Source organism: Podarcis cretensis, assembly GCF_951804945.1.
Source record: "Podarcis cretensis genome assembly, chromosome: 18".
Classification (NCBI taxonomy): domain Eukaryota; kingdom Metazoa; phylum Chordata; class Lepidosauria; order Squamata; family Lacertidae; genus Podarcis; species Podarcis cretensis.
The window spans coordinates 13,940,661-13,960,553 of record NC_137188.1 but is presented as its reverse complement, the minus strand read 5'-3'; the positions used below and the strand labels follow the sequence as shown (position 1 = coordinate 13,960,553).

The following is a 19,893-nucleotide window of genomic DNA, read 5'->3' as shown; positions in this document are numbered from 1 at the left end:
GGATGAAAGAGAATATTTAAGGTGAATTTCCCAGGGGAACTGCGACGGATGTCCCCAAAAGGCAGGTGAACTTATTTCTATTATCCGGAACAATGGCAGCAGGGATATTATATGTGCAGAAATGGCGAGGCAATACCCCTCCAAAGCAGAACGGCGCTTGAAATGGAATACGCCACACTGGCAAATCATGATTAAGGTTTTAAATGACAATTTGAGGTTATATTTTAGCGATCAAGATTTAATGTGTATTTTTAACTGCTGTTATACCTGAATTGTCTCTGTTAAACCCAATTGCAATTCAATGTATTCCTGTTGTGTTTTGTGATTTTTCCGATATTGTAAGTAAGCCGGAACTGGTCTGCGACCGTAATAATAAAATTCACATTCACATTGGCAAATCTTAACTAGCAAAACCAGGCAGACTTGAAGGAGGGTTGGAAACCTTCGGTAGAATATTTGGAGTTATTGCAAAGGTGTAAAAACTCAGGTAAGATTGGAAACAGCCGCAGTGTTGGTTCAGACTTTCTGCTGTTTGCAAAGGGCCAATTGGAGTTGTGTTTCCCAGCAAAATTTGAGGGGAAGCCTCCGTTGGGTCGAGCGGTTATTTCAACGGCTTTCGTTCGATGTTAAATTTGGAAACTCTTGAAACATATAAATAAGGTGAAACATCTGAAGGCAGCCCTGTTCAGGGAAGTTTTTAATGTGTGACATTTTAATGTCTTTTTCATCTTTGTGGGAAGCCGCCCAGAGTGGCTGGGGAAACCCAGCCAGATGGGCGGGGTACAAATAAAAAATTATTATTATTATTATTATTATTATTATTATTATTATTATTATTATAACAGAATAAGGCGGCCGGGAGGCTGATTCACCTTGTGTGAGCGCCATGGCGTTCATCTTCCGCAGGGCGGCGGGCGCAGACAGGCTTCGCAGGAGTGTGAGCGAATAGGCGGTCAGCACAGCTGTGTAGGGGTCTTTGGCCGAGAAGAAGTTGGATTCCAAAAAGTGCTTGGCCTTTGCCACCGAACTCTTTTCTTCCTATGCCGGGAAGGAAGGTGAGAGTGGAGGAAGAAAACCCCAAATTCAGCAGGCGCTCAGGTCCCCCGTCCTCGGAGGTTTTTCCCCGGCAGGGATTCTTTGAGCTGCTAAAACTGTCTTCCTCAAAAAACTTCACTCCGGTGGTTTATCCCCACAACAGCCGCTCACTTTGGGTTCCAGCAAAGCAAACAGGCCAATTTGTCAGCACCTAAATCAGACATAGGCAAACTTGGCCCTCCAGATATTTTGGGACTACCGCTCCCATCATCCCTAGCTAACAGGGCCAGCGGTCAGGGATGATGGGAGTTGTAGTCCCAAAACATCTGGAGGGCCGAGTTTGCCTATGCCTGGCTTAAATGATCTCGAGTGCCAGAACAACTTGGCCACAATAAGAAGATTTCGCCCATGGCATGACTATTTTCCACCTTCCCATTTCGACTCTCCGGCACCCTATCTGCATAACCGAGCAATTCCAAAATATAGACGTGCTTTGACTCTCGCAAGATTGAATGTCTTGCCCTTGGCTGGACTTGATGGACGATGCCAACAAACGCCACACGAAAAACGTCCGTGCGGGGACGGCCGTCCCGAATCGGTGGCACATGCCCTTCTGGCTTGCCCTCTTGATAAAGACTTGAGGAATGAAATTATCACCCCTCTTTTATTGCCCATTCCAGGTCGCCCAGCCACTGCCCCAGGGTCCTTTCTCTTGGCAGATCAAGATGAGCAGGTGTTTTAAAAGTCTGGGAGTCTTTTTTTGCACCACCCGCCGCACCCTGGCTTCTTAGCACCCCCCCAAAAAAAAGGGAATCCCAGCCCCCTCCAAGTTTTAACATTGAGTTTTACCTCGGAGGCGACTCCTGTCTCCAGCAGGGCAGCGACCACGTACGCCGTCAGCGATATCTTCCCGTGGATTCCTCCCTGGAATTCGAAAAACACAAAAAAATCCACCCCAGATTGGCAGACATCGCGATATATCAGTATACCAATATATTGCGACATACCAAGAGGTTGACCGTGATACCATATTTTTACGTGTACAACACGCCCCGCGTATAAGACACCCCCTATTTTTGGGGACTCGAAATTAAGAAAGGGGGGGGATTCTCCATGTATAAGATGACCCCCAATTTTTAACATGATTTTTGAATTTTAAAAAACCTAGTCTTATACACCAAAAAGTATGGTGTATTGATATATTGTGATATACCAGTGTGCTGCGATGTTTAGGTAAAGGTAAAGGTACCCCTGCCCGTACGGGCCAGTCGTGTCCGACTCTAGGGTTGTGCGCTCATCTCACTCTAGAGGCCGGGAGCCAGCGCTGTCCGGAGACACTTCCGGGTCACATGGCCAGCGTGACGAAGCTGCTCCGGCCAACCGGCACCAGCGCAGCACACGGAAACGCCGTTTACCTTCCCGCTAGAAAGCGGTACCTATTTATCTACTTGCACTTAGGGGTGCTTTCGAACTGCTAGGTGGGCAGGAGCAGGGACCGAGCAATGGGAGCTCACCCCGTCATTGCGGGGATTCGAACCGCCAACCATGCGATCGGCAAGTCCTAGGCACTGAGGTTTTACCCACAGCATCACCTGCTGTGATGTTTAGCTGGCGACATATCGCGATAACCAGGTTATCGGCCGGTCCTAGCGGCTGCCCCGGCCTCCTGTCCCTTTTCCGATACCTGTATGTCCTTATTCAAAATCCGCCCTCGTGCTGGGAACGATCCGTCCTCTTTCTGGTGCCGGATGAGCCAGTCCTTGGCGGCCGAGAGCTCCTTGGGGTCGATGAAGATGAACCCGCGCGACTGGGCAAAGGACTTCAGGACGAAGGCAGTGAGCCTGCCAAGAGAGAGGAGGGCGTTGTCGTCTGGGCACCCGGAAAGCCCCCCCCCCCAGGGCAGCCGGTCCCAGCGGGCAGCCAGTCCCCCTTCCCCACAAAGGACCCCATTTGCCCCCTTACCACATGCTCCCTGAGGAATCCCTCTCGCCAAAGGCGCTGTAGGAGCCGTCCTGCCTTTTGTAGGTCAGCTGGCGCTGGTACCCTGCGGAGAGAGCGTGGAACAGGATCCATGAGAGGCAGCCAAGTACAACATGCCTTGCAACGCTAGAGGAGACATGCGAGGGAATGTTTGGTCCAGCCGGTCGAAGCTTCCTGTTCCTCCTGGCTGGAGCACCCTTCCTTTTGCATGTGATCGAAGATGGGCGTGGCCTTACCTGTCCAGGTAATAAAAGAACGAGTCACGCAGCACCTCTCCCTCTATTTGACTTCCTTCTTCGTCTGACCAGCTTCTAGCTAAGACCACTCTGCTAGCTCTTAGAATCACTGGGATTATTCCCCCATATGGGGCAGATCCACATGTACATCTTTGTAACTAAGTCTGCCTCCAGGAATCCATCTGTGAACTGATGTGAGTCAACTTCTTTCATTGACTTTGAATAAGATTGTGGCTTCTTTATTATTTTAAGAGGGATTCAAGGGAACTTCAATCTGAGACAGGTTGAATTGTATAATAGTGAGAGGCTCACACGAGCCTGCAACCAGCTATCTGCTGTGTGTGTAAAAAGGGGGGTGTAACTCTGCTAAGTAAAGGAACTTGCTAGCGCAAGTTTAGGGAGGATATGAATAAACAATATATCCTCTACCGCCACCCGGAACGTTCCGACAGAGAGCACAAAAGATGGTGGGAGGCGAGGTCCGGCTAAAGAAGAAGGATGGAATATGAGCAGCTTATGGACTTAACATATAGAATAAGAGATCAAGAAGAAGTTTGGAGAAGACTGGAAAATGTTTATGGAATACATGGGGGGAAATAGCGTACCCTTGAAAACGCTGGCAGCACTCAGATAAATTTACCAGCGTAACTAAGCCACGGTGGTTGTAACAATGGAATAACCGAACGGCGCAGTTTATGTAAAATATGCAGGGATTTATGATGTGCAAAACGAACCGTGGAAAGAGAAGAAAGGGAGTCATGGATATCTCCGGGATTTAAAAAGGAGCGTTTTAAATGGTAAAGTGGAAAATTTAACAAAAAAAGAGAGAGAAATAAATAAAGCTGCCCCATGGAGCTCTAACCTTGCACCAGGTAATCTGTAGCCTCCCTTTCCACCTCGGGGCTGAGCTGCCGCGTTTTCTGCAGGTACTTGAGGACGAAGATATTAGGTGCAAAATGGATCATATTCTGCTCCCCACAGCCAAAAGGCAGTTGCAAGAGGTTGTCTAGGTTGTTGAGGGTCGGGCCCATCACGTCCCCTGCGGGCAAGCGAGACGACAGAAATTTAAGCCATTTATTTTGCATTTCCCCAACGTTACATACAGTGGTACCTTGGTTCCCAGACGCCTTGGCTTCAGAACAAATCGGCTCCCGAACGATCAAAACCCAGAAGTGGCTGTTCCGGTTTTCAAATGATTTTTCAGAAGCCGGACGTCCGACGCGGCTGTCGGCTATTGTTTCCGGGGCGCCTGCACCAATCAGAAGCCGCGCCTTGGTTTTCGGACATTTTGGAAGTCAAATGGACTTCTGGAACGGATTAAGTTTGGCACTTTTGTTTTCGCTCTTTATTTTGTGTTTTTGTTTTTGAGGCTTTTTTGGTTCATTTGTTTTTGTGACTGTGTGGAAACCCAGTTTGCCTAGTGATGGATGGATTGTGTGACTGCAGACACGGATAAAATCCCAAACAACGACTATCATCAGTGCAGGTGAAGACGAAAAAACAAATTGTAATGTTTATCATCTACAATACTGCCTTCTTTATTTTCTAGTACAGTACATTGATTCTTGCTTTCGTTTTATGGATCGATGGGCTCGTCAGACAGGAAAATTCACGCTAAATGGCTCTTTTAAGGGTTGTTTTAAGTCCAGAATGGATTAATCTGGTTTGCATGACTTTCTATGGGAAAGCAGTGCACCTTGGTTTGGGAATGCTTTGGTTTTGGAACGGATGAAGTTTGAGAACCAAGGTACCACTGTATGTTCCATTTTTGTGTTATTGCTATGGCTGCTGGCCGATGCGAATGAAGTTTCCGTTTGTTTTTGTATGTAAAACCTGTAACTGTATTTTTCGCTCTGTAAGACGCACCAGACCACAAGATGCACCTAGTTTTTGGAGGAGGAAAACAAGAAAAAAAATATTCTGCCTCTCAGAAGCCAGAACATCAAGAGGGATCGCTGCGCAGTGAAAGCAGCGATCCCTCTTGCTGTTCTGGCTTCTGGGATAGCTGCGCAGCCTGCATTCGCTCCATAAGACGCACACACATTTCCCCTTACTTTTGAGGAGGGAAAAAGTGAGTCTTATGGAGCAAAAAATACAGTACTTTCCCCGACTAGTTTAGCAAGTGAACATGCAGGAATTCGGCACCCTCCCAGCTGATCCGCCTGCGCCGTCCAGTACCGATGACGGAGGCAGTAGCCCGTTCCGACCCGGGGATGACGTTCTGAGGGACCCCCAGGGTGAAGGCTTCGTTGTGGTTCTCGTCTGCCTCCTTCTTCCTCCAGATCTTGAATTCGCCGACCGAGCCCCAGCCTGTGGAGAACCCCACGTACTTCACGTCCAGCGGCCGGGGGGGCGCCCAGCTCACGATGACCGACTCGTTGAGGGCGGAGGGGCCGTGGCCCACCTGTGGGGATGGAAAAACACCGGCCATCAGGAAACACCCCCCTTTGCTTCCGGGGTCCCAGCGAGGGGCTCACATTAGGGAACAAATCCCAACCGTTTCATTAAGTGTGCGACGTGATTCATGAGAGGCAGTCAAGTACAACATTCCTTGCAATGCTAGAGAAGACATGCGAGGGAATTTTTGGTCCAGCCGGTCGAAACTTCCTGTTCCTCCTGGCTGGAGCATCATTCCTTTTGCATGTGATCAAAGGTGGGCGTGACCTCACCTGTCCAGGTAATAAAAGAACGAGTCACGCAGCACACCTCTCTCTCTTTTTGACTTCCTTCTTCGTTGGACCAGCTTTTAGCTAGGACTGCTCTGCTAGCTCTTAGAATCACTGGGATTATCCCCCCATATGGGGCAGATCCACATGTACATATTTGTAACCAAGTCTGCCTTCAGACTTAGTTATTTAATACAGACACAAACAGTGCGCTAGAAACCCAGCCAGATGGGCGGGGTACAAATAATAAATTATTATTATTATTTTTAAATATAAATTTAAAGCTAGATGGATTTGTCGGGAAGTCAATGGAACTAGAAAATAAATTATTATTATTATTATTATTATTAAATATAAATTTAAAGCTAGATGGAGTTGGAGGGAAGTCAACGGAACTAGAAGGTGACAAGGTGTAATAGATATGGACAATTTTTCGATGTTTGTTTGTAGTGCATGATTTTGTGTTATGTTTTTTTCTTTCCCTTTTAAGTTAAATAACGTAATCTAAAAGCACAATAAATAAATAATGAAATGAAATGAAATGAATCTCAGCTGAATGCCCACCCCCCCGGGTAAGAAAATTTCTGTGGAGTCAGGGATGCTCTCTGGGCTTCTAGAAACCCCGCTCCCAATCTCGCCCCCCCCCGAAATGCCCAAATTTCTCACCTGGACGACCCCATTGGCCCAGCTGACCCAAAAGCTCCGGAACTCGTCCCAGGAGAGGATGGCAGGCGTCTCTGTGCTGGCCACGGGCTCCCCCATCTTGCTGGTCGAGATCCAGGTCTTGGTGTTCTGGCGGCCGCCGATCACGATCTCCGTCATCTCGGCCATGTCGTGGGGTCCGGCCGATAGCGCCAGGTGGGCACTGTGGTGGGCTTTGACGGACACCTCAAAATGCCCCATCCAGGCCGGCTTCCTCACGTACTGGTACTCATATTTGTTGGGGGTGAAAATGTGGATTTTCTCTAAAGTAAAGGTAAAGGGACCCCTGACCATTAGGTCCAGTCGTGGCCGACTCTGGGGTTGCGGCGCTCATCTCGCTTTACTGGCCGAGGGAGCCGGCGTACAGCTTCTGGGTCATGTGGCCAGCAGGACTAAGCCGCTTCTGGCGAACCAGAGCAGCGCACGGAAACGCCGTTTACCTTCCCGCCAGAGTGGTACCTATTTATCTACTTGCACTTGACGTGCTTTCGAACTACTAGGTTGGCAGGAGCAGGGACCGAGCAATGGGAGCTCACCCCGTCATTGCGGGGATTCGAACCGCCGACCTTCTGATCGGCAAGTCCTAGGCTCTGTGGTTTAACCCACAGCGCCACCCGTATCCCTGGATTTTCCATAGCCGGGGACTAAAACGGGGAGCAGGGTTATTTTCCCCACGGGCGTCTTTCTCCGTGTAAAGGCAACACATGTACCCAGCTCCACAATGGACCCCTTTGCGCACCAGGCGGCCTCACAATTCGAACTCAAGACCCAAGAATGCCAGAGGTTTTTTTTTTGGGGGGGGGGAAGGCTGCTTACTGAATCAAGTCACCTTGATGGCATGGGAGAGACAGGACAGAATATTCAGCACGTCCGAAATGACCTCTGTCCGTACCCAGAAGGGGAAAACTCTTCCGTCTACGGCAGAGATATATTCTACTCCTCAAACTTACCATTAGGGCAGAAAAAGACGCTGTAGGTGTATTCCCTGGTGAGGCCCTCTGCCTGGGAAAAGAAAAGGAAAACGTTGAGAAATCAAATACCTTCATTGGCATGGCAGTATAAAACATTTCAGGCCACTGGGATAATTAAAAGGTTCAACGGGTGATGCTGCCGAGGATCAGAAAGACGAATTTCCTTCGCTTCTGAGAGTGCGCTGAGATTGACATTTCCCCAGTCCGCTTTTGTGCGCACACATTTGGAGACAAAGATCTCGCCTGCGTACCTTGATTTTTTAAAAAACAGTGCTGGTCAAAGATAGCTAAATTTATTCCCAATATCATTCTTGAGGTTAAGAAGCAGGCGGCGTGAGCAGGTTTGGCACAAGCTTGCAGAACAATGAAGCGTGTTTCTCTTGCAAATATTAAGCCACCTGTGGGGTATATAGGGTGTTATTTGGGGGGCACAGTGTGCTCCTTCTGGGGCCGTTTGCCCGCTTTTGGCTCCCTCCAAAGTGAAGTTACAAGCAACCAGGCGGAGGGCCTTCTCGGTGGTGGCGCCTGCCCTGTGGAACGCCCTCCCATCAGATATCAAAGAAATAAACAACTACCTGAAGTTTAGAAGACATCTGAAGGCAGCCCTGTTTAGGGAAGCTCTTAATGACTGATGCTTTAATGTATTTTTAATCTCTTGTTGGAAGCCACCCAATTATAATTATAATTATAATTATAATTATAATTATAACCACCAAAGCAATTATTGTCCCTTGCCAGTTTAAGAGTGTTTAATGATCACAGCAAAAGAACAACACAGAGATTCAAATCAAATCAAATCCCTTTACGGGCATCACAGTATAAAACATTTAAAATCACCGGGATAATGAAAAGGACCAGGGTGAAGCTGTCAAAGGTCATAAAGCTGTGATCGTGTGCTTTGCCCTGCCTGTTCCCCAACCAGGATGGTTCATTGGGAATCCTTTCGGGTAAAATTGTGGCTAAAAAGGAAGCTGTTAAAGCTTTAATTTTATAATGAATGATTTTAAAGTGTTGTGTTGTGTTGTACTTTTGTACTGTTTTGTTGTTGTTAGCCACCCTGAGCCCGGCTTCGGCTGGGGAGGGCGGGATATAAATAAAATTTATTATTGTTATTGTTATTGTTATTGTTATTAGTGATATCTTTGTCCCGGTCTGCCAGGAGAGACCTCTTTTGGCTTCTTCTCGGAGTTATGGGCCGGAGGTCCGACATTTTGCTCAGCATCAGTTGGCGAGGTCTGCTGCGCAAAGGGCAGTCTAAGAGAATGTGGCGCATTGAATCGGGTCTTGCCCCTAATTCATTCTGCACTCAGGGAAAAAAATTAAGAGATTGAGGGGCCAACACTGGGCAGGCCCTGCTGCTGGGATCCGCTCACCTCGATTAAGACGCTCCTCCGGACATAGTCGGTCCCGATCGGCGTCCTCTTGTCGGGATAGACCTCAGGGTGCCTCCCGTTCTTGGCGAACGGAGAGCTGTCCTGGCAGCAGCTCCCGGTGTAAGCAAAGGCTTTGGCTAAAAGACAAAGCGGGAATCCCAATTATGGCCGCTGTCGCCGCCAAGCCATGATCACGGCGGTGAGACTTTGACGTGCGTCCAGACGTAAAGACCCGACGCTGACCGCAACGGAGGGAGGGTGGCCAAAATGAGCAGACCGAGCTGAGAAATGGCAAAAACATGTTTAATTGGAGAAAAGTCACGGTTAAAAAACGGGAAAAGCTCCCATAGACTTTCGGCGTGGGAAAGAAAAAGTGAATGATGGCATTTGGGTTTGAGGATTGACGGCAAGGATGAACGGCGAAATTTACCGGAACACGAAGAAATCGAGATAAACTTTTTATAAAAGGATGGAAATGGTTTGTGGAATATTTGCAGATAAATTGCAAACAGATAAAGACATTGGCGGGATTATTGGAACAGCCTGCCGTTTTATAAAAGAGTATATATCTAAAGAAGATAATTACATGAGCAAATTAAATCAATTTGGATATGCAGAAGAGATTCAAAAATGAATTTAAGGAGCCGCAGAAAGAGGGGGAAGGAACTCCAAGTTTGGAAATGTTAAAATGACTGCGAAGTTAATGAAATGTATAAACCTAAAAAGTAGAAATTAAAAATTAAAAGAAGAAGACAAGGATTAATAGAAAGTGGCTTTATTAGGAGCGAAGGGAATATTGTTTATATATAGCCGACAGACGAAGAATCAGAAGATCTTTAGCTTCTTAACTATTCTTTCTCTCATTTTTAAATATCTTCCTATTCCATTTTCTCTGGCTCTCCCTTTCTTCCTTCCTCCTTCCTCTTTTCATTCTCTGTTTTGCCTTTAGCTTGGATGTTCCCATTTGGACAAAACAAAGGCATTGGACGATAACCTTTCTGTTTTCCTTTACAGTGGTACCTCGGGTTACATACGCTTCAGGTTACATATGCTTCAGGTTACAGACTCCACTAACCCAGAAATAGTGCTTCAGGTTAAGAACATTGCTTTAGTATGAGAACAGAAATCATGCTCCGGCGGTGCAGCGGCAGCAGGAGGCCCCTTTAGCTAAAGTGGTCTTCAGGTTAAGAACAGTTTCAGGTTAAGTACAGACCTCCGGAACGAATTAAGTACTTAACCCGAGGTACCACTGTATAAACCCTCATATATATCCCGATATATTATTTTAATGGCACCTGTGATGTTGCTCTGCCCCAGTTCAGCAAAGGCCAGGACGATGGACGTCGGCTTGGCTTTCCCGGGGGCGACGCACTTCTTCCGGGTCAAGAGATGTTTCCCGGGGTGGCCGACAAACTTGATCCCTTTGGGCACCGAGATCTTCACGTGGACCTGTGCAGAAATGAGGGCAGCGGGGATTTGTCGGCTTGGCTGCAGCTTCTGCGCTTTGGGAATCGCAGAGGGAACCCCAAAGGACATCTAGACCAACCCGCCCCCGGAAAGGCAGGAATGTCCCCCGGAGTAGCTTTGCGCACAAGGCATTAAAATCCCCAAACCTTGCCCTGTTCAAAGGTTTCTGGGTGGTATTCCTCGCAAGCAAATTCAGAAGGGCACGATCTCTTCCAGGTGTATTTTTCTGGGGGGGAAATATGAACGGATTCCTATGCCCCACAAATAACCCAGAGATGCATTTTAAATAAAAGGACACATTCTACTCATGTAAAAAAGACTCAGATTCCCGGACCATTTGCAGGCCAGATTGAGAAGGCGATTGGGCCGGATCTGGCCCCTAGTTTGCCTACCCATGATTTGAACCCTGGGCCAAAACTCTAACCATTACGCCACGCTACCCTCCCTTCTTCCTTGCCCTTCCAGGCTGGGAATGACGCCGGGGTTTCTCACCTCCGCACACACGGGCAGGTAGTTGTGGACGGTGAGGGGGACCTTGGTCTGCTCCCCACGGATGACGCTGTAGGGCAGGGAGAACTCCACGAAGAAGGGCTTGAAGGTGTTCAGCTGGGCTTGGGGGGCCAGGCCAAAACCCTTCTCCTCCGAGACGCCCACGGCCTCCGCCAGCCACGTGGTGATGGAGCTGGGCGCCTCCATCCGCAGCTGGGCTTCCCCGGAAACATCGCTGCGTCGAGAGGGAGAGAGATAAGACGGCCGGGGGGCCAAGAAGGAGTCGTGGGAACAATGATAAAAATAATAATCTTATTTTATGCAGAATTGGACAAATTAACTGGGAAGATTAGCTACCAACGAGACCATAAGTTCATCGAGGACTGGGGGAAATTTGTAGAGTATCTGAAAAATATATGTGATGAGCAAACCACGCTGGTGGGATTTCAAGAAGCTCTGTGAAAGTCTGAGGAGTATTGTAAAAAAGAAAATAAGATCGGGAGGGTATATTAAAAGGCAGTATTAAATTTAGGAAATGCGTAACTAAAAATTAATTGCGGATGATTGGCAGATAAGCTGAAGGAAGTCCAAAAGAGAAAATTTGTGATAAATTTTTGATATGGTATTATATGTATATTTGTATTGAAAACTAATAAAAATTATTACAACAACAACAACAACAACAACAATAATAATAAAAATTTTATTATTTCTACGTCGCCTGTCTGGCCACTCTGAGAATATTAAAAACACAATAGAACCTCAAATGTTAAAAACTTCCCTAAACAGGGCTGCCTTCAGATGTCTCCTAAAAGCCAGATAGTTCTTTATCTCCTTGACATCTGGTGGGAGGGCGTTCCACAGGGCGGGCGCCACCACCGAGAAGGCCCTCTGCCCGGTTCCCTGCAACCTCACTTCTCGCAGGGAGGGAACCGCCAAAATAATAATAATATTATAATAATTGATTATTTGTATGCCGCCCATCTGGCTGGGTTGGCCCAGCCGCTCTGAGAACATTAAAAACACAATAAAGTGTTACCTTGGTTCTCAAACGCTTTGGTACTCGAACAACTTGGAACACGAACATTGCAAACCCGGAAGTAAGTGTTCTGGTTTGTGAACTATTTTTGGAAGCTGAACGTGCTCCGCTTTGAGTGTTACGCTTCCGATTTGAGTGCTATGCTGAGGTCTGTCTGTTTTTTTGCTATTTATTTTGTGTTTTTGTTTTTTGCGGCTCTTTCTCGTTTTGTTTTTGTCACTGTGTGGAACCCTGTTCAGCTACTGATGGACTGATTGTGTGACTGCAGTACATTGTTTATCGCTTTCATTTTATGGATCAGTAGTCTCGTTAGACAGTAAAATCCATCTTCAATTGATGGATTGTGGGACTGCGGAAATGGATAAAAGCCTCCCCATCCAAACAATGACCGTCATCAGTGCAGGTGAAGAAGAAGAAATAAATTTAAATGTTTATCATCTACAATACTGCCTTATTTATTTTATAGTACAGTACATTGATTCTTGCTTTTGTTTTATGGATCGATGGTCTCATCAGATAGTAAAATCCATGTTCAATTGCAGTTTTAGGGCTTGTTTCTAAAAGCCTGGAACGGATTAATCCGTTTTGCATTCCCTTCTATGGGAAAGCGCGCCTTGGTTTGGGAACGCTTTGGTTTTGGAATGGACTTCCGGGACGGATTAAGTTTGAGAACCAAGAGACCGCTGTAGAACCTCAAACATTAAAAAAACCTTCCCGATACAGGGCTTCCTTCAGGTGTCTCATAAAAGTCAGGTAGTTGTTTATTATTTCCTTGACATCTGATAGGAGGGCGTTCCAACAGGGCAGGGGCCACCACCGAGAAGGCCCTCTGCCTGGTTCCCTGTAACCTCACTTCTCGCAGGGAGGGAACCGCCAGAAGACCCACAGGAGATGGAGCCCGTTGTCTGCCAGCGTGGTGCCCAACCCTGGAAACATACCTGACGTTGAAGCAGCGCCACAGCCACGTCTCGGGGAAGAAGGTCCTTTTCTTCTTATCTGCTCTGTGAGTGGAAAGAGAGACAGGAGGGTTGAAGGTTCGGGAGGACAGGCAGGGGGCGAAACGCACCGTGAGTTTGAAGGACTTTTGCGGGGTCAAATGGGCACAGCTAACCCGCCACCCTGAGGAGACAGGGTTCCCTTCCATCTCCACGATTCTGGGAGTTCAAACCAGCAGCTCTCAGCCAGCTCCCCAAACCATCACCGGCTGGACCATCTAAAGCAATGAGGAGAGAAATTAGAAGAAAAGGAGGAGCAAAAAACTGCTCCAGCTAAGGAGAAGACACTAAGGGAAACAAGAGGGAAAGGAAGCAGCTGATTGGCAAGCGATCAGGAGGGAAATAAGGGACGCTAGCGATAAAGGAGGCTGCCTGGGAGGGGGGAGGTAAAAGCCCATGGATCCTCAGGATTTTTGCATCAGGTCACCCCAAATTCACCATCAGATCCCACAGCATGCCCATGGCTACAGCCTGCACTCACTGTTTCGTGGGGCCACAATGGCGCAAAAATGTGGTTACAAAGCACGGATCTATATGGATCCTCAGGATTTTTGCATTGGGCTACCCCAAACTCACACATCTGTGGCCACGGCATGAACCACAAAAATCCTACATCCACCTGTTTCGTTCAGAATGTATTTTTTTCTCTTGTTTTCCTCCTCTAAAAACCAGGTGCGTCTTATGGTCAGGTGCGTCGTATGGAGCGAAAAATACAGGTACATTTGGACATTTGCTCCAAGCCCACAGTTCCGCTTACCTGGGCACCACCCGGGAGGGGGCCAAGGCGACAAGGGTCCCCGTGTGGGGCTGGAAAGCTGGGACGGCCTCGTCCGTGTACATCCCTCCGTGCTGCCGGTGGTGGAGACTGACCACATCCGTCATGACCACCAGGCCTGTTTCCTGGGCGGCGGCAAACCGCAAACGACATAAGAGAGAGAGAGAAAGAGAGAGAGAGGGTCCATGGTCCTTCTTAAAGGTAAAGGGTAAAGGGGACCCCTGACCGTCACGTCCAGTCGTGGCCGACTCTGGGGTTGTGGCGCTCATCTCGCTTTATTGGCCGAGGGAGCTGGTGTACAGCTTCCGGGTCATGTGGCCAGCAGGACTAAGCCGCTTCTGGCGAACCAGAGCAGCGCACGGAAATGCCGTTTACCTTCCTGCTGGAGTGGTACCTATTGATCTACTTGCACTTTGATGTCCTTTCGAACTGGTAGGTTGGCAGGAGCAGGGACTGAGCAACGGGAGCTCACCCTGTCATTGCAGGGATTCGAACCGCCGACCTTCTGATTGGCAAGCCCTAGGCTCTGTGGTTTAACCCACAGCGCCACCTGCGTCCCACATGGTCCTTCTTAGGTTGGTTTAAATCGAAGCCTTGGATGGATCAAAGGTGGGATCTTGTGCCTGCAGGGCGGACGTTATCCCTCTTCCCCCAAATCTCCTCCCGGGAAGGCCCATTTGGCAGAGCACCAAGGAACCCCCATGGAACTACAGTGGTTCCCCGCAAGACGAACGCCTCGCAAGACGGAAAACCCGCTAGACGAAAGGGTTTTCCGTTTCGGAGGCGCTTCGCAAAACGAATTTCCCTATGGGCTTGCTTCGCAAGACGAAAATGTCTTGCGAATTCCTGCGGGGTTTTTTCCCTTCCCCTCCCCTTTTCCTAAGCCGCTAAGCCGCTTATCAGCTGATCCGCTAAAAGCCGCTAAACCGCTAATAGCGCTAATCCGCTAAGCTGTCAATGGGCTTGCTTCGCAAGACAAAAAAAACACTAGACGAAGAGCCTCACAGAACGGATTAATTTTGTCTTGCGAGGCACCACTGTATATAGATATACAGTGGGACCTTGGTTCCCAAACGCCGGAAACCCGGAAGGAAGTGTTCTGGTTTTTGAACGCTTTCCGAAAGCCGAACGTCCGACGTGGCTGTCGGCTATTGTTTCTGGGGTGCCTGCGCCAATCAGAAGCTGAGCCCCGGTTTCTGAACATTTCGGACTTCTGGAACGGAGTAAGTTTGGCGCTTTTGTTTTTGCTCTTTATTTTGTGTTTTTGAGGCTTTTTTGGTTCATTTGTTTCTGTGACCGTGCGGAACCCAGTTCGACTACTGATTGATTGATTGGTTGTGTGACTGCGGAAATGGATAAAAGCCCCCCATCCAAACAACAACCGTCATCAGCGCAGGTAAGGAAAAAAAAAATTGTAATTTTTAACACCTACAATTCTGCCTTATTCATTTTATAATAGAGTACATTGATTATTGCTTTCATTTTATGGATCGATGGTCTCGTTAGGTAGTGAAATCCATGCTAAATTTTAGGGGTTGCTTTTAAAAGTCTGGGATGGATTCATCCATTTTGCATGACTTTCTATGGGAAAGCAGCGCGCCTTGCTTTTGGAACGCTTTGGTTTTGGAATGGAATTTTCTGAACAGATTAAGTCTGAGAACCAAGGGACCACTGTATGTTCCATTTTCGTTTTATTGCTATGGCACGAATGAAGTTTCTGTGCATTTTTGTACGCAAACCTATGACTTTCCCCGATTAGTTTAGCAAGCAAACATGCAGGAAGATCACCCCTCACCGTGAACGCGAAGCGGGCGTCCTTGGTGATGTCCCAGTGCCAGGAAAAGATGGAGGAACGGCGCCGGCGGGAAGACATCCCTGCCCACCAGAAGTGCCCGTCTTCCTTGGCAGCGCCAAAGGCGTCCAAAACGTCATAGTCCGCCATCTCCTGGAAGATCTGTGGCAGGAGACAGAATGGCTGTTGAGGGTTGAAGTTGGGGCCTTCTGTACGCCAAGCAAGGTCTCTGCCATGGGGAGACAGCCCTTCTTGGTGCCAACTCTTAAAGTGTCACCCGACGTCTGTTTGGACACATGGAGGACCAGCACTCACCTGGTCCGTGGTCAGCTGGAAGCCCGGCTTGAGGAGGTGGACGCTCTTGTCCACCACGGCCAGGCAGACGCAGCTCCCCTTGGCTGCGGAAACCTTGAGGGTCAGTGTGTCTCCCGGCCGGGTCTCGTTGGTGGAAAAGGCCACGGAAACCTGGAGGAGGAGAAGATGATGATGGAGAAGGTGATGGAGAAGGAACAGGAGGAGGAGGAGGTGGTGGGAAGGAGAAGGCGTTGAAAGAGATGTTGAAGGACAGGAGAAGAAGGGAAAGAAGAAGGAGAAGCTCATGAAGGAGAAGATGAAGGAGCAAGAGAAGGAGATGATGAAAGAGAAGAAGGAGATGATGAAGCAGAAAGAGAAGGGGAAGAAAAGGATGAAGGAGAAAGAAGAAGATGGTGCAGAGGGAGAAGATGACAAAGGAGGTGATGAAGGAGAAGAAGAAGGAGAAAGAGATGAAGGAGAAACAGGAGGAGGAGGAGATGTTGAAGGAAAGGAGAAGAAGGAGAAGCTTGTGAAGGAGATGATAAAGAAGGAAAAGAAAGAGAAGAGGAGGAGATGAAGGAGAAGGAGAAGATGAGGAAAGAGAAGAAGAAGAAAAGGATGATGGAGGAGGAGGAGATGGAGGAGGAACAGGAGGAGGAGGACACGTTGGGAAGGAGAAGGCAATGAAAGAGATGTTGAAGGAAAGGAGAAGGAGAAAAGGATGAAGGAGAAAGAGGAGGAGGAGCCCCATCCACCCCAGAGACCCCCCCCCCCGCACGGCCACCCACAGCCGCTACCTGGTTCTCGAAAGAGGGCTTGACAGCAAACTGCAGGCTGTCGGTGATCCCTTCCCCATCTTCCCGGACGTAGTAGGCGAGGAGGCGTCCCAGGGGGGCCATCTTGGGGGTCACGGAGAAGTGGACCGAGGTGACGCAGGTGTTCATCTCGGGCGCAGGAGGGTCTGTCGGGCCTAAGGGGAGGGGGTGGAAAGGCAGCAATCTTGTATCAGGACGATGCCATCAAATTAAACGCGTTGATTTGCAAGGCGCTGGACGAACCGGGTCCCTTAGACCAGTGTTTCCCAACCTTGTGCCTCCAGCTGTTTTTGGACTACAATTCCCATCATCCCTTGCCACTGGTCTTGCTAGTCAGGGATGATGGGAGTTGTAGTTCAAAAACAGCTAGAGGCACAAGGTTGGGAAACACTGCCTTAGACCCCCAAGACCTTAGGGGGGGCCGTTATGATGCAGAATAATTCAGAGCACACCAGACTGAAATTCACCATCTGCTTGCGGAACCACAGACTTGGAAGGGAGCCCCCGAGGGCCATCTAGACCAACCCCCCAATGCTACGCATTCCCCCAGCTCACAGGGGCACCCAGGAGATGGGCTACCAGCTGAGAGACCCCCATGGGGACGTCTCTTTCCCACAAAGCCCCTCCGATGCCCCCTAGACACCTCTGAGCCAGACACAACCGGGCGCTTGCCATCTGCACTGAACTGGCACAACCTGGGTCTTTTTGCTTGCAAATAAAAATTATTAAGGGGGGCACGAAACTGCCCGCTGCCCGATACCGAACTGCAAATCAGAGCTGTCTTAAGGATATGTGGCGTCAGGGTGCAAAGATCCACCTGGTGCCCCCAGTCCCAGGCGCGCAGAAGGGTGGAGTCGGCCGGCTGCCTCAGCGTCTCGGTCGCGCCCGAACTCGTGCCTCTTCCCCGACTCAACTCTCGGGCCCCGGACTCTTGGCCTGGCGCCCCTGAGAGCCCAGCGCCCAGGTGCCCTGCACCCCTTGCGCCTATGGGTAAGACGGCCCTGCCGCAAAGCCATGCCTGGGACGTGGGTGACGCCTCCGCTCCCGGGAACATCCCTCTTGCTCCTTTGTCGGGTGACGTCTGAGGGCTGCACCCCCGAGAGGACGATGTTCCCTCGCGAAACCACCTCGTAGTAGAGGGTGAAATTGCACGGGCAGGTGGACTTCAGCACGACAGACGCCTCGTCGCCCACCTAGGGAGAGAGAAGGGATGTGAGTGATATCGGGGTCAGAGATCCCCAAAGACGCCCCCAAAAACACCTTGTTTCAGTCAGTCAGTTTTATTGCACATAGCCTAAGGCTTCCGCAATGTACACAGAACCATTCAACAATTAAAAGAAAATATGCTGGATTAATACAAAAAACATTTATATTAGCAAGACATTACCTAAAGAGAGCTATAAAAGTACCTTAATATACGGGTTAAGACATTAAACAATAAAACTGATAGGCTAAAATCACCACATGGCCACTAATATATTTTTAAAAATACTGTTAATTAATACAATGTGCAATTATATTCGGAGTTTGGTGATAAAGATAGAATATAGCTTAGGGTCAAATAAATTCATCTCCTTTACAGTTGGTGGCTATCTTGGCTATATAATTTGCTCTAATTTTCCTTGCGGCATTTGCAAAGGGTGTGACATACTTCTCACATACTTATCTGTGTCTGTTTATGCACGCTGCTCAACAGCGGCTCAAATGATTTCTGCCCAGAGATGAAAAGAAAGTAACACTTCCTACCAAGTAATCGTGCTTAGTGACTGTGGGAATGTTCAGGGAGGCAGGAGAGGATATATTGTTTAATTATATCCTTCCTGACTTGTGTTAACAAGTTCTACAATTGAGCAGAGTAACATTCCCCTTTTTAAACGTATACAGCGGATAACGTCTTTGCCAGGCTTGTTTAAGTCTCTAAAATAAGTTTCCTGGTAATTCCCCTTTAATGTAATGGTAAAGGTAAAGGTAAAGGTACCCCTGCCCGTACGGGCCAGTCTTGACAGACTCTGGGGTTGTGCGCCCATCTCACTTAAGAGGCCAGGGGCCAGCGCTGTCCGGAGACACTTCCGGGTCACGTGGCCAGCGTGACATCGCTGCTCTGGCGAGCCAGAGTCGCACACGGAAACGCCGTTTACCTTCCCGCTGGTAAGCGGTCCCTATTTATCTACTTGCACCCGGAGGTGCTTTCGAACTGCTAGGTTGGCAGGCGCTGGGACCGAGCAGCGGGAGCGCACCCCGCCGCAGGGATTCGAACCGCCGACCTTTCGATCGGCAAGCCCTAGGCGCTGAGGCTTTAACCCACAGCGCCACCATCCAGTCGTGGCTGACTCTGGGGTTGCAGTGCTCATCTCGCTTTACTGGCCGAGGGAGCCGGCGTACAGCTTCCGGGTCATGTGGCCAGCAGGACCGAGCCGCTTCTGGCGAACCAGAGCAGCGCACGGAAACGCCGTTTACCTTCCCACCGGAGTGGTACCTATTTATCTACTTGCACTTTTGACGTGCTTTCGAACTGCTAGGTGGGCAGGAGCAGGGACTGAGCAACGGGAGATCACCCCGTCATTGCGGGGATTCGAACCGCCGACCTTCTGATCGGCAAGCCCTAGGCTCTGTGGTTTAACCCACAGTGCCACCCACACCAGGAGATGAGTCGCTCCGAACGGAGGAGGGCCAATGAGGGGGCTCCCAAACCAAGCAACCCCCAGCCCCCCAACCTTGGCAACCGGGGAGAGGCTCACCTGAAAAGGCTGTTCCGGCATCTGAAGTTGAATGTAGCACTTGCTGGGGGAATACCAGCCGCTGATGGAGAGGAAATTGGGGAGATACTGGTCCCCGGCGGACGCCCCTCCCAGGGCCGTGACTTTGGTCTGGGGGGAGGGAGAGGGAGGCAGGGAGGTCAGGTTTTGATCCCTTCCCAGCCCCTCGCCTCTTAGAATCATTGAAGGGACCCCCCCCTCCCCGAGACAAATATACCATATTTTTCCGTCTATATTTTTTGAGCCCCAAATTAAGAAATAAATAATGGCAACATTCCATGTATAAGAAGACCCCCAATTTTAAACTTAAGAAAACTGGGGGGAAATAGAGCCTTATACAAGACTAGATTTGGCGTTTTCATCCCCCAAAAGTTTTAAATTTGCATTTCTACTGAAATGAGGCTGCATTTTAATGTTGTATTTTGATCTTGAGCCCGGTCTTGGCTGGGGAAGGCGGGGTATAAATAACATTTATTATTATTATTAGGAAAAATGCAGTATTTTTTTT

The 19,893-nt window shown here is 48.9% G+C and overlaps 1 protein-coding gene across 1 annotated transcript in view; it reads right to left on the bottom strand.

Moving 5' to 3' along the window:
• CPAMD8 (C3 and PZP like alpha-2-macroglobulin domain containing 8) overlaps nucleotides 1-19,893 on the bottom strand; it is a 47,680-nt gene that overhangs the window by 13,623 nt on the left and 14,164 nt on the right. Inside the window, exons 13-30 of the mRNA XM_079960412.1 lie at nucleotides 19,368-19,496; nucleotides 17,648-17,822; nucleotides 16,612-16,784; nucleotides 15,836-15,985; nucleotides 15,524-15,682; nucleotides 13,711-13,853; nucleotides 12,897-12,959; nucleotides 10,923-11,154; nucleotides 10,259-10,412; nucleotides 8,964-9,100; nucleotides 7,570-7,621; nucleotides 6,584-6,882; nucleotides 5,430-5,655; nucleotides 4,114-4,290; nucleotides 2,998-3,079; nucleotides 2,720-2,876; nucleotides 1,885-1,959; nucleotides 873-1,038 (exon numbers count right to left, since the gene is read on the bottom strand). Of these exons, the coding sequence (XP_079816538.1) occupies nucleotides 873-1,038; nucleotides 1,885-1,959; nucleotides 2,720-2,876; nucleotides 2,998-3,079; nucleotides 4,114-4,290; nucleotides 5,430-5,655; nucleotides 6,584-6,882; nucleotides 7,570-7,621; nucleotides 8,964-9,100; nucleotides 10,259-10,412; nucleotides 10,923-11,154; nucleotides 12,897-12,959; nucleotides 13,711-13,853; nucleotides 15,524-15,682; nucleotides 15,836-15,985; nucleotides 16,612-16,784; nucleotides 17,648-17,822; nucleotides 19,368-19,496 (2,749 nt within the window). The remainder of the gene's footprint in view (nucleotides 1-872; nucleotides 1,039-1,884; nucleotides 1,960-2,719; nucleotides 2,877-2,997; nucleotides 3,080-4,113; nucleotides 4,291-5,429; nucleotides 5,656-6,583; nucleotides 6,883-7,569; nucleotides 7,622-8,963; nucleotides 9,101-10,258; nucleotides 10,413-10,922; nucleotides 11,155-12,896; nucleotides 12,960-13,710; nucleotides 13,854-15,523; nucleotides 15,683-15,835; nucleotides 15,986-16,611; nucleotides 16,785-17,647; nucleotides 17,823-19,367; nucleotides 19,497-19,893) is intronic.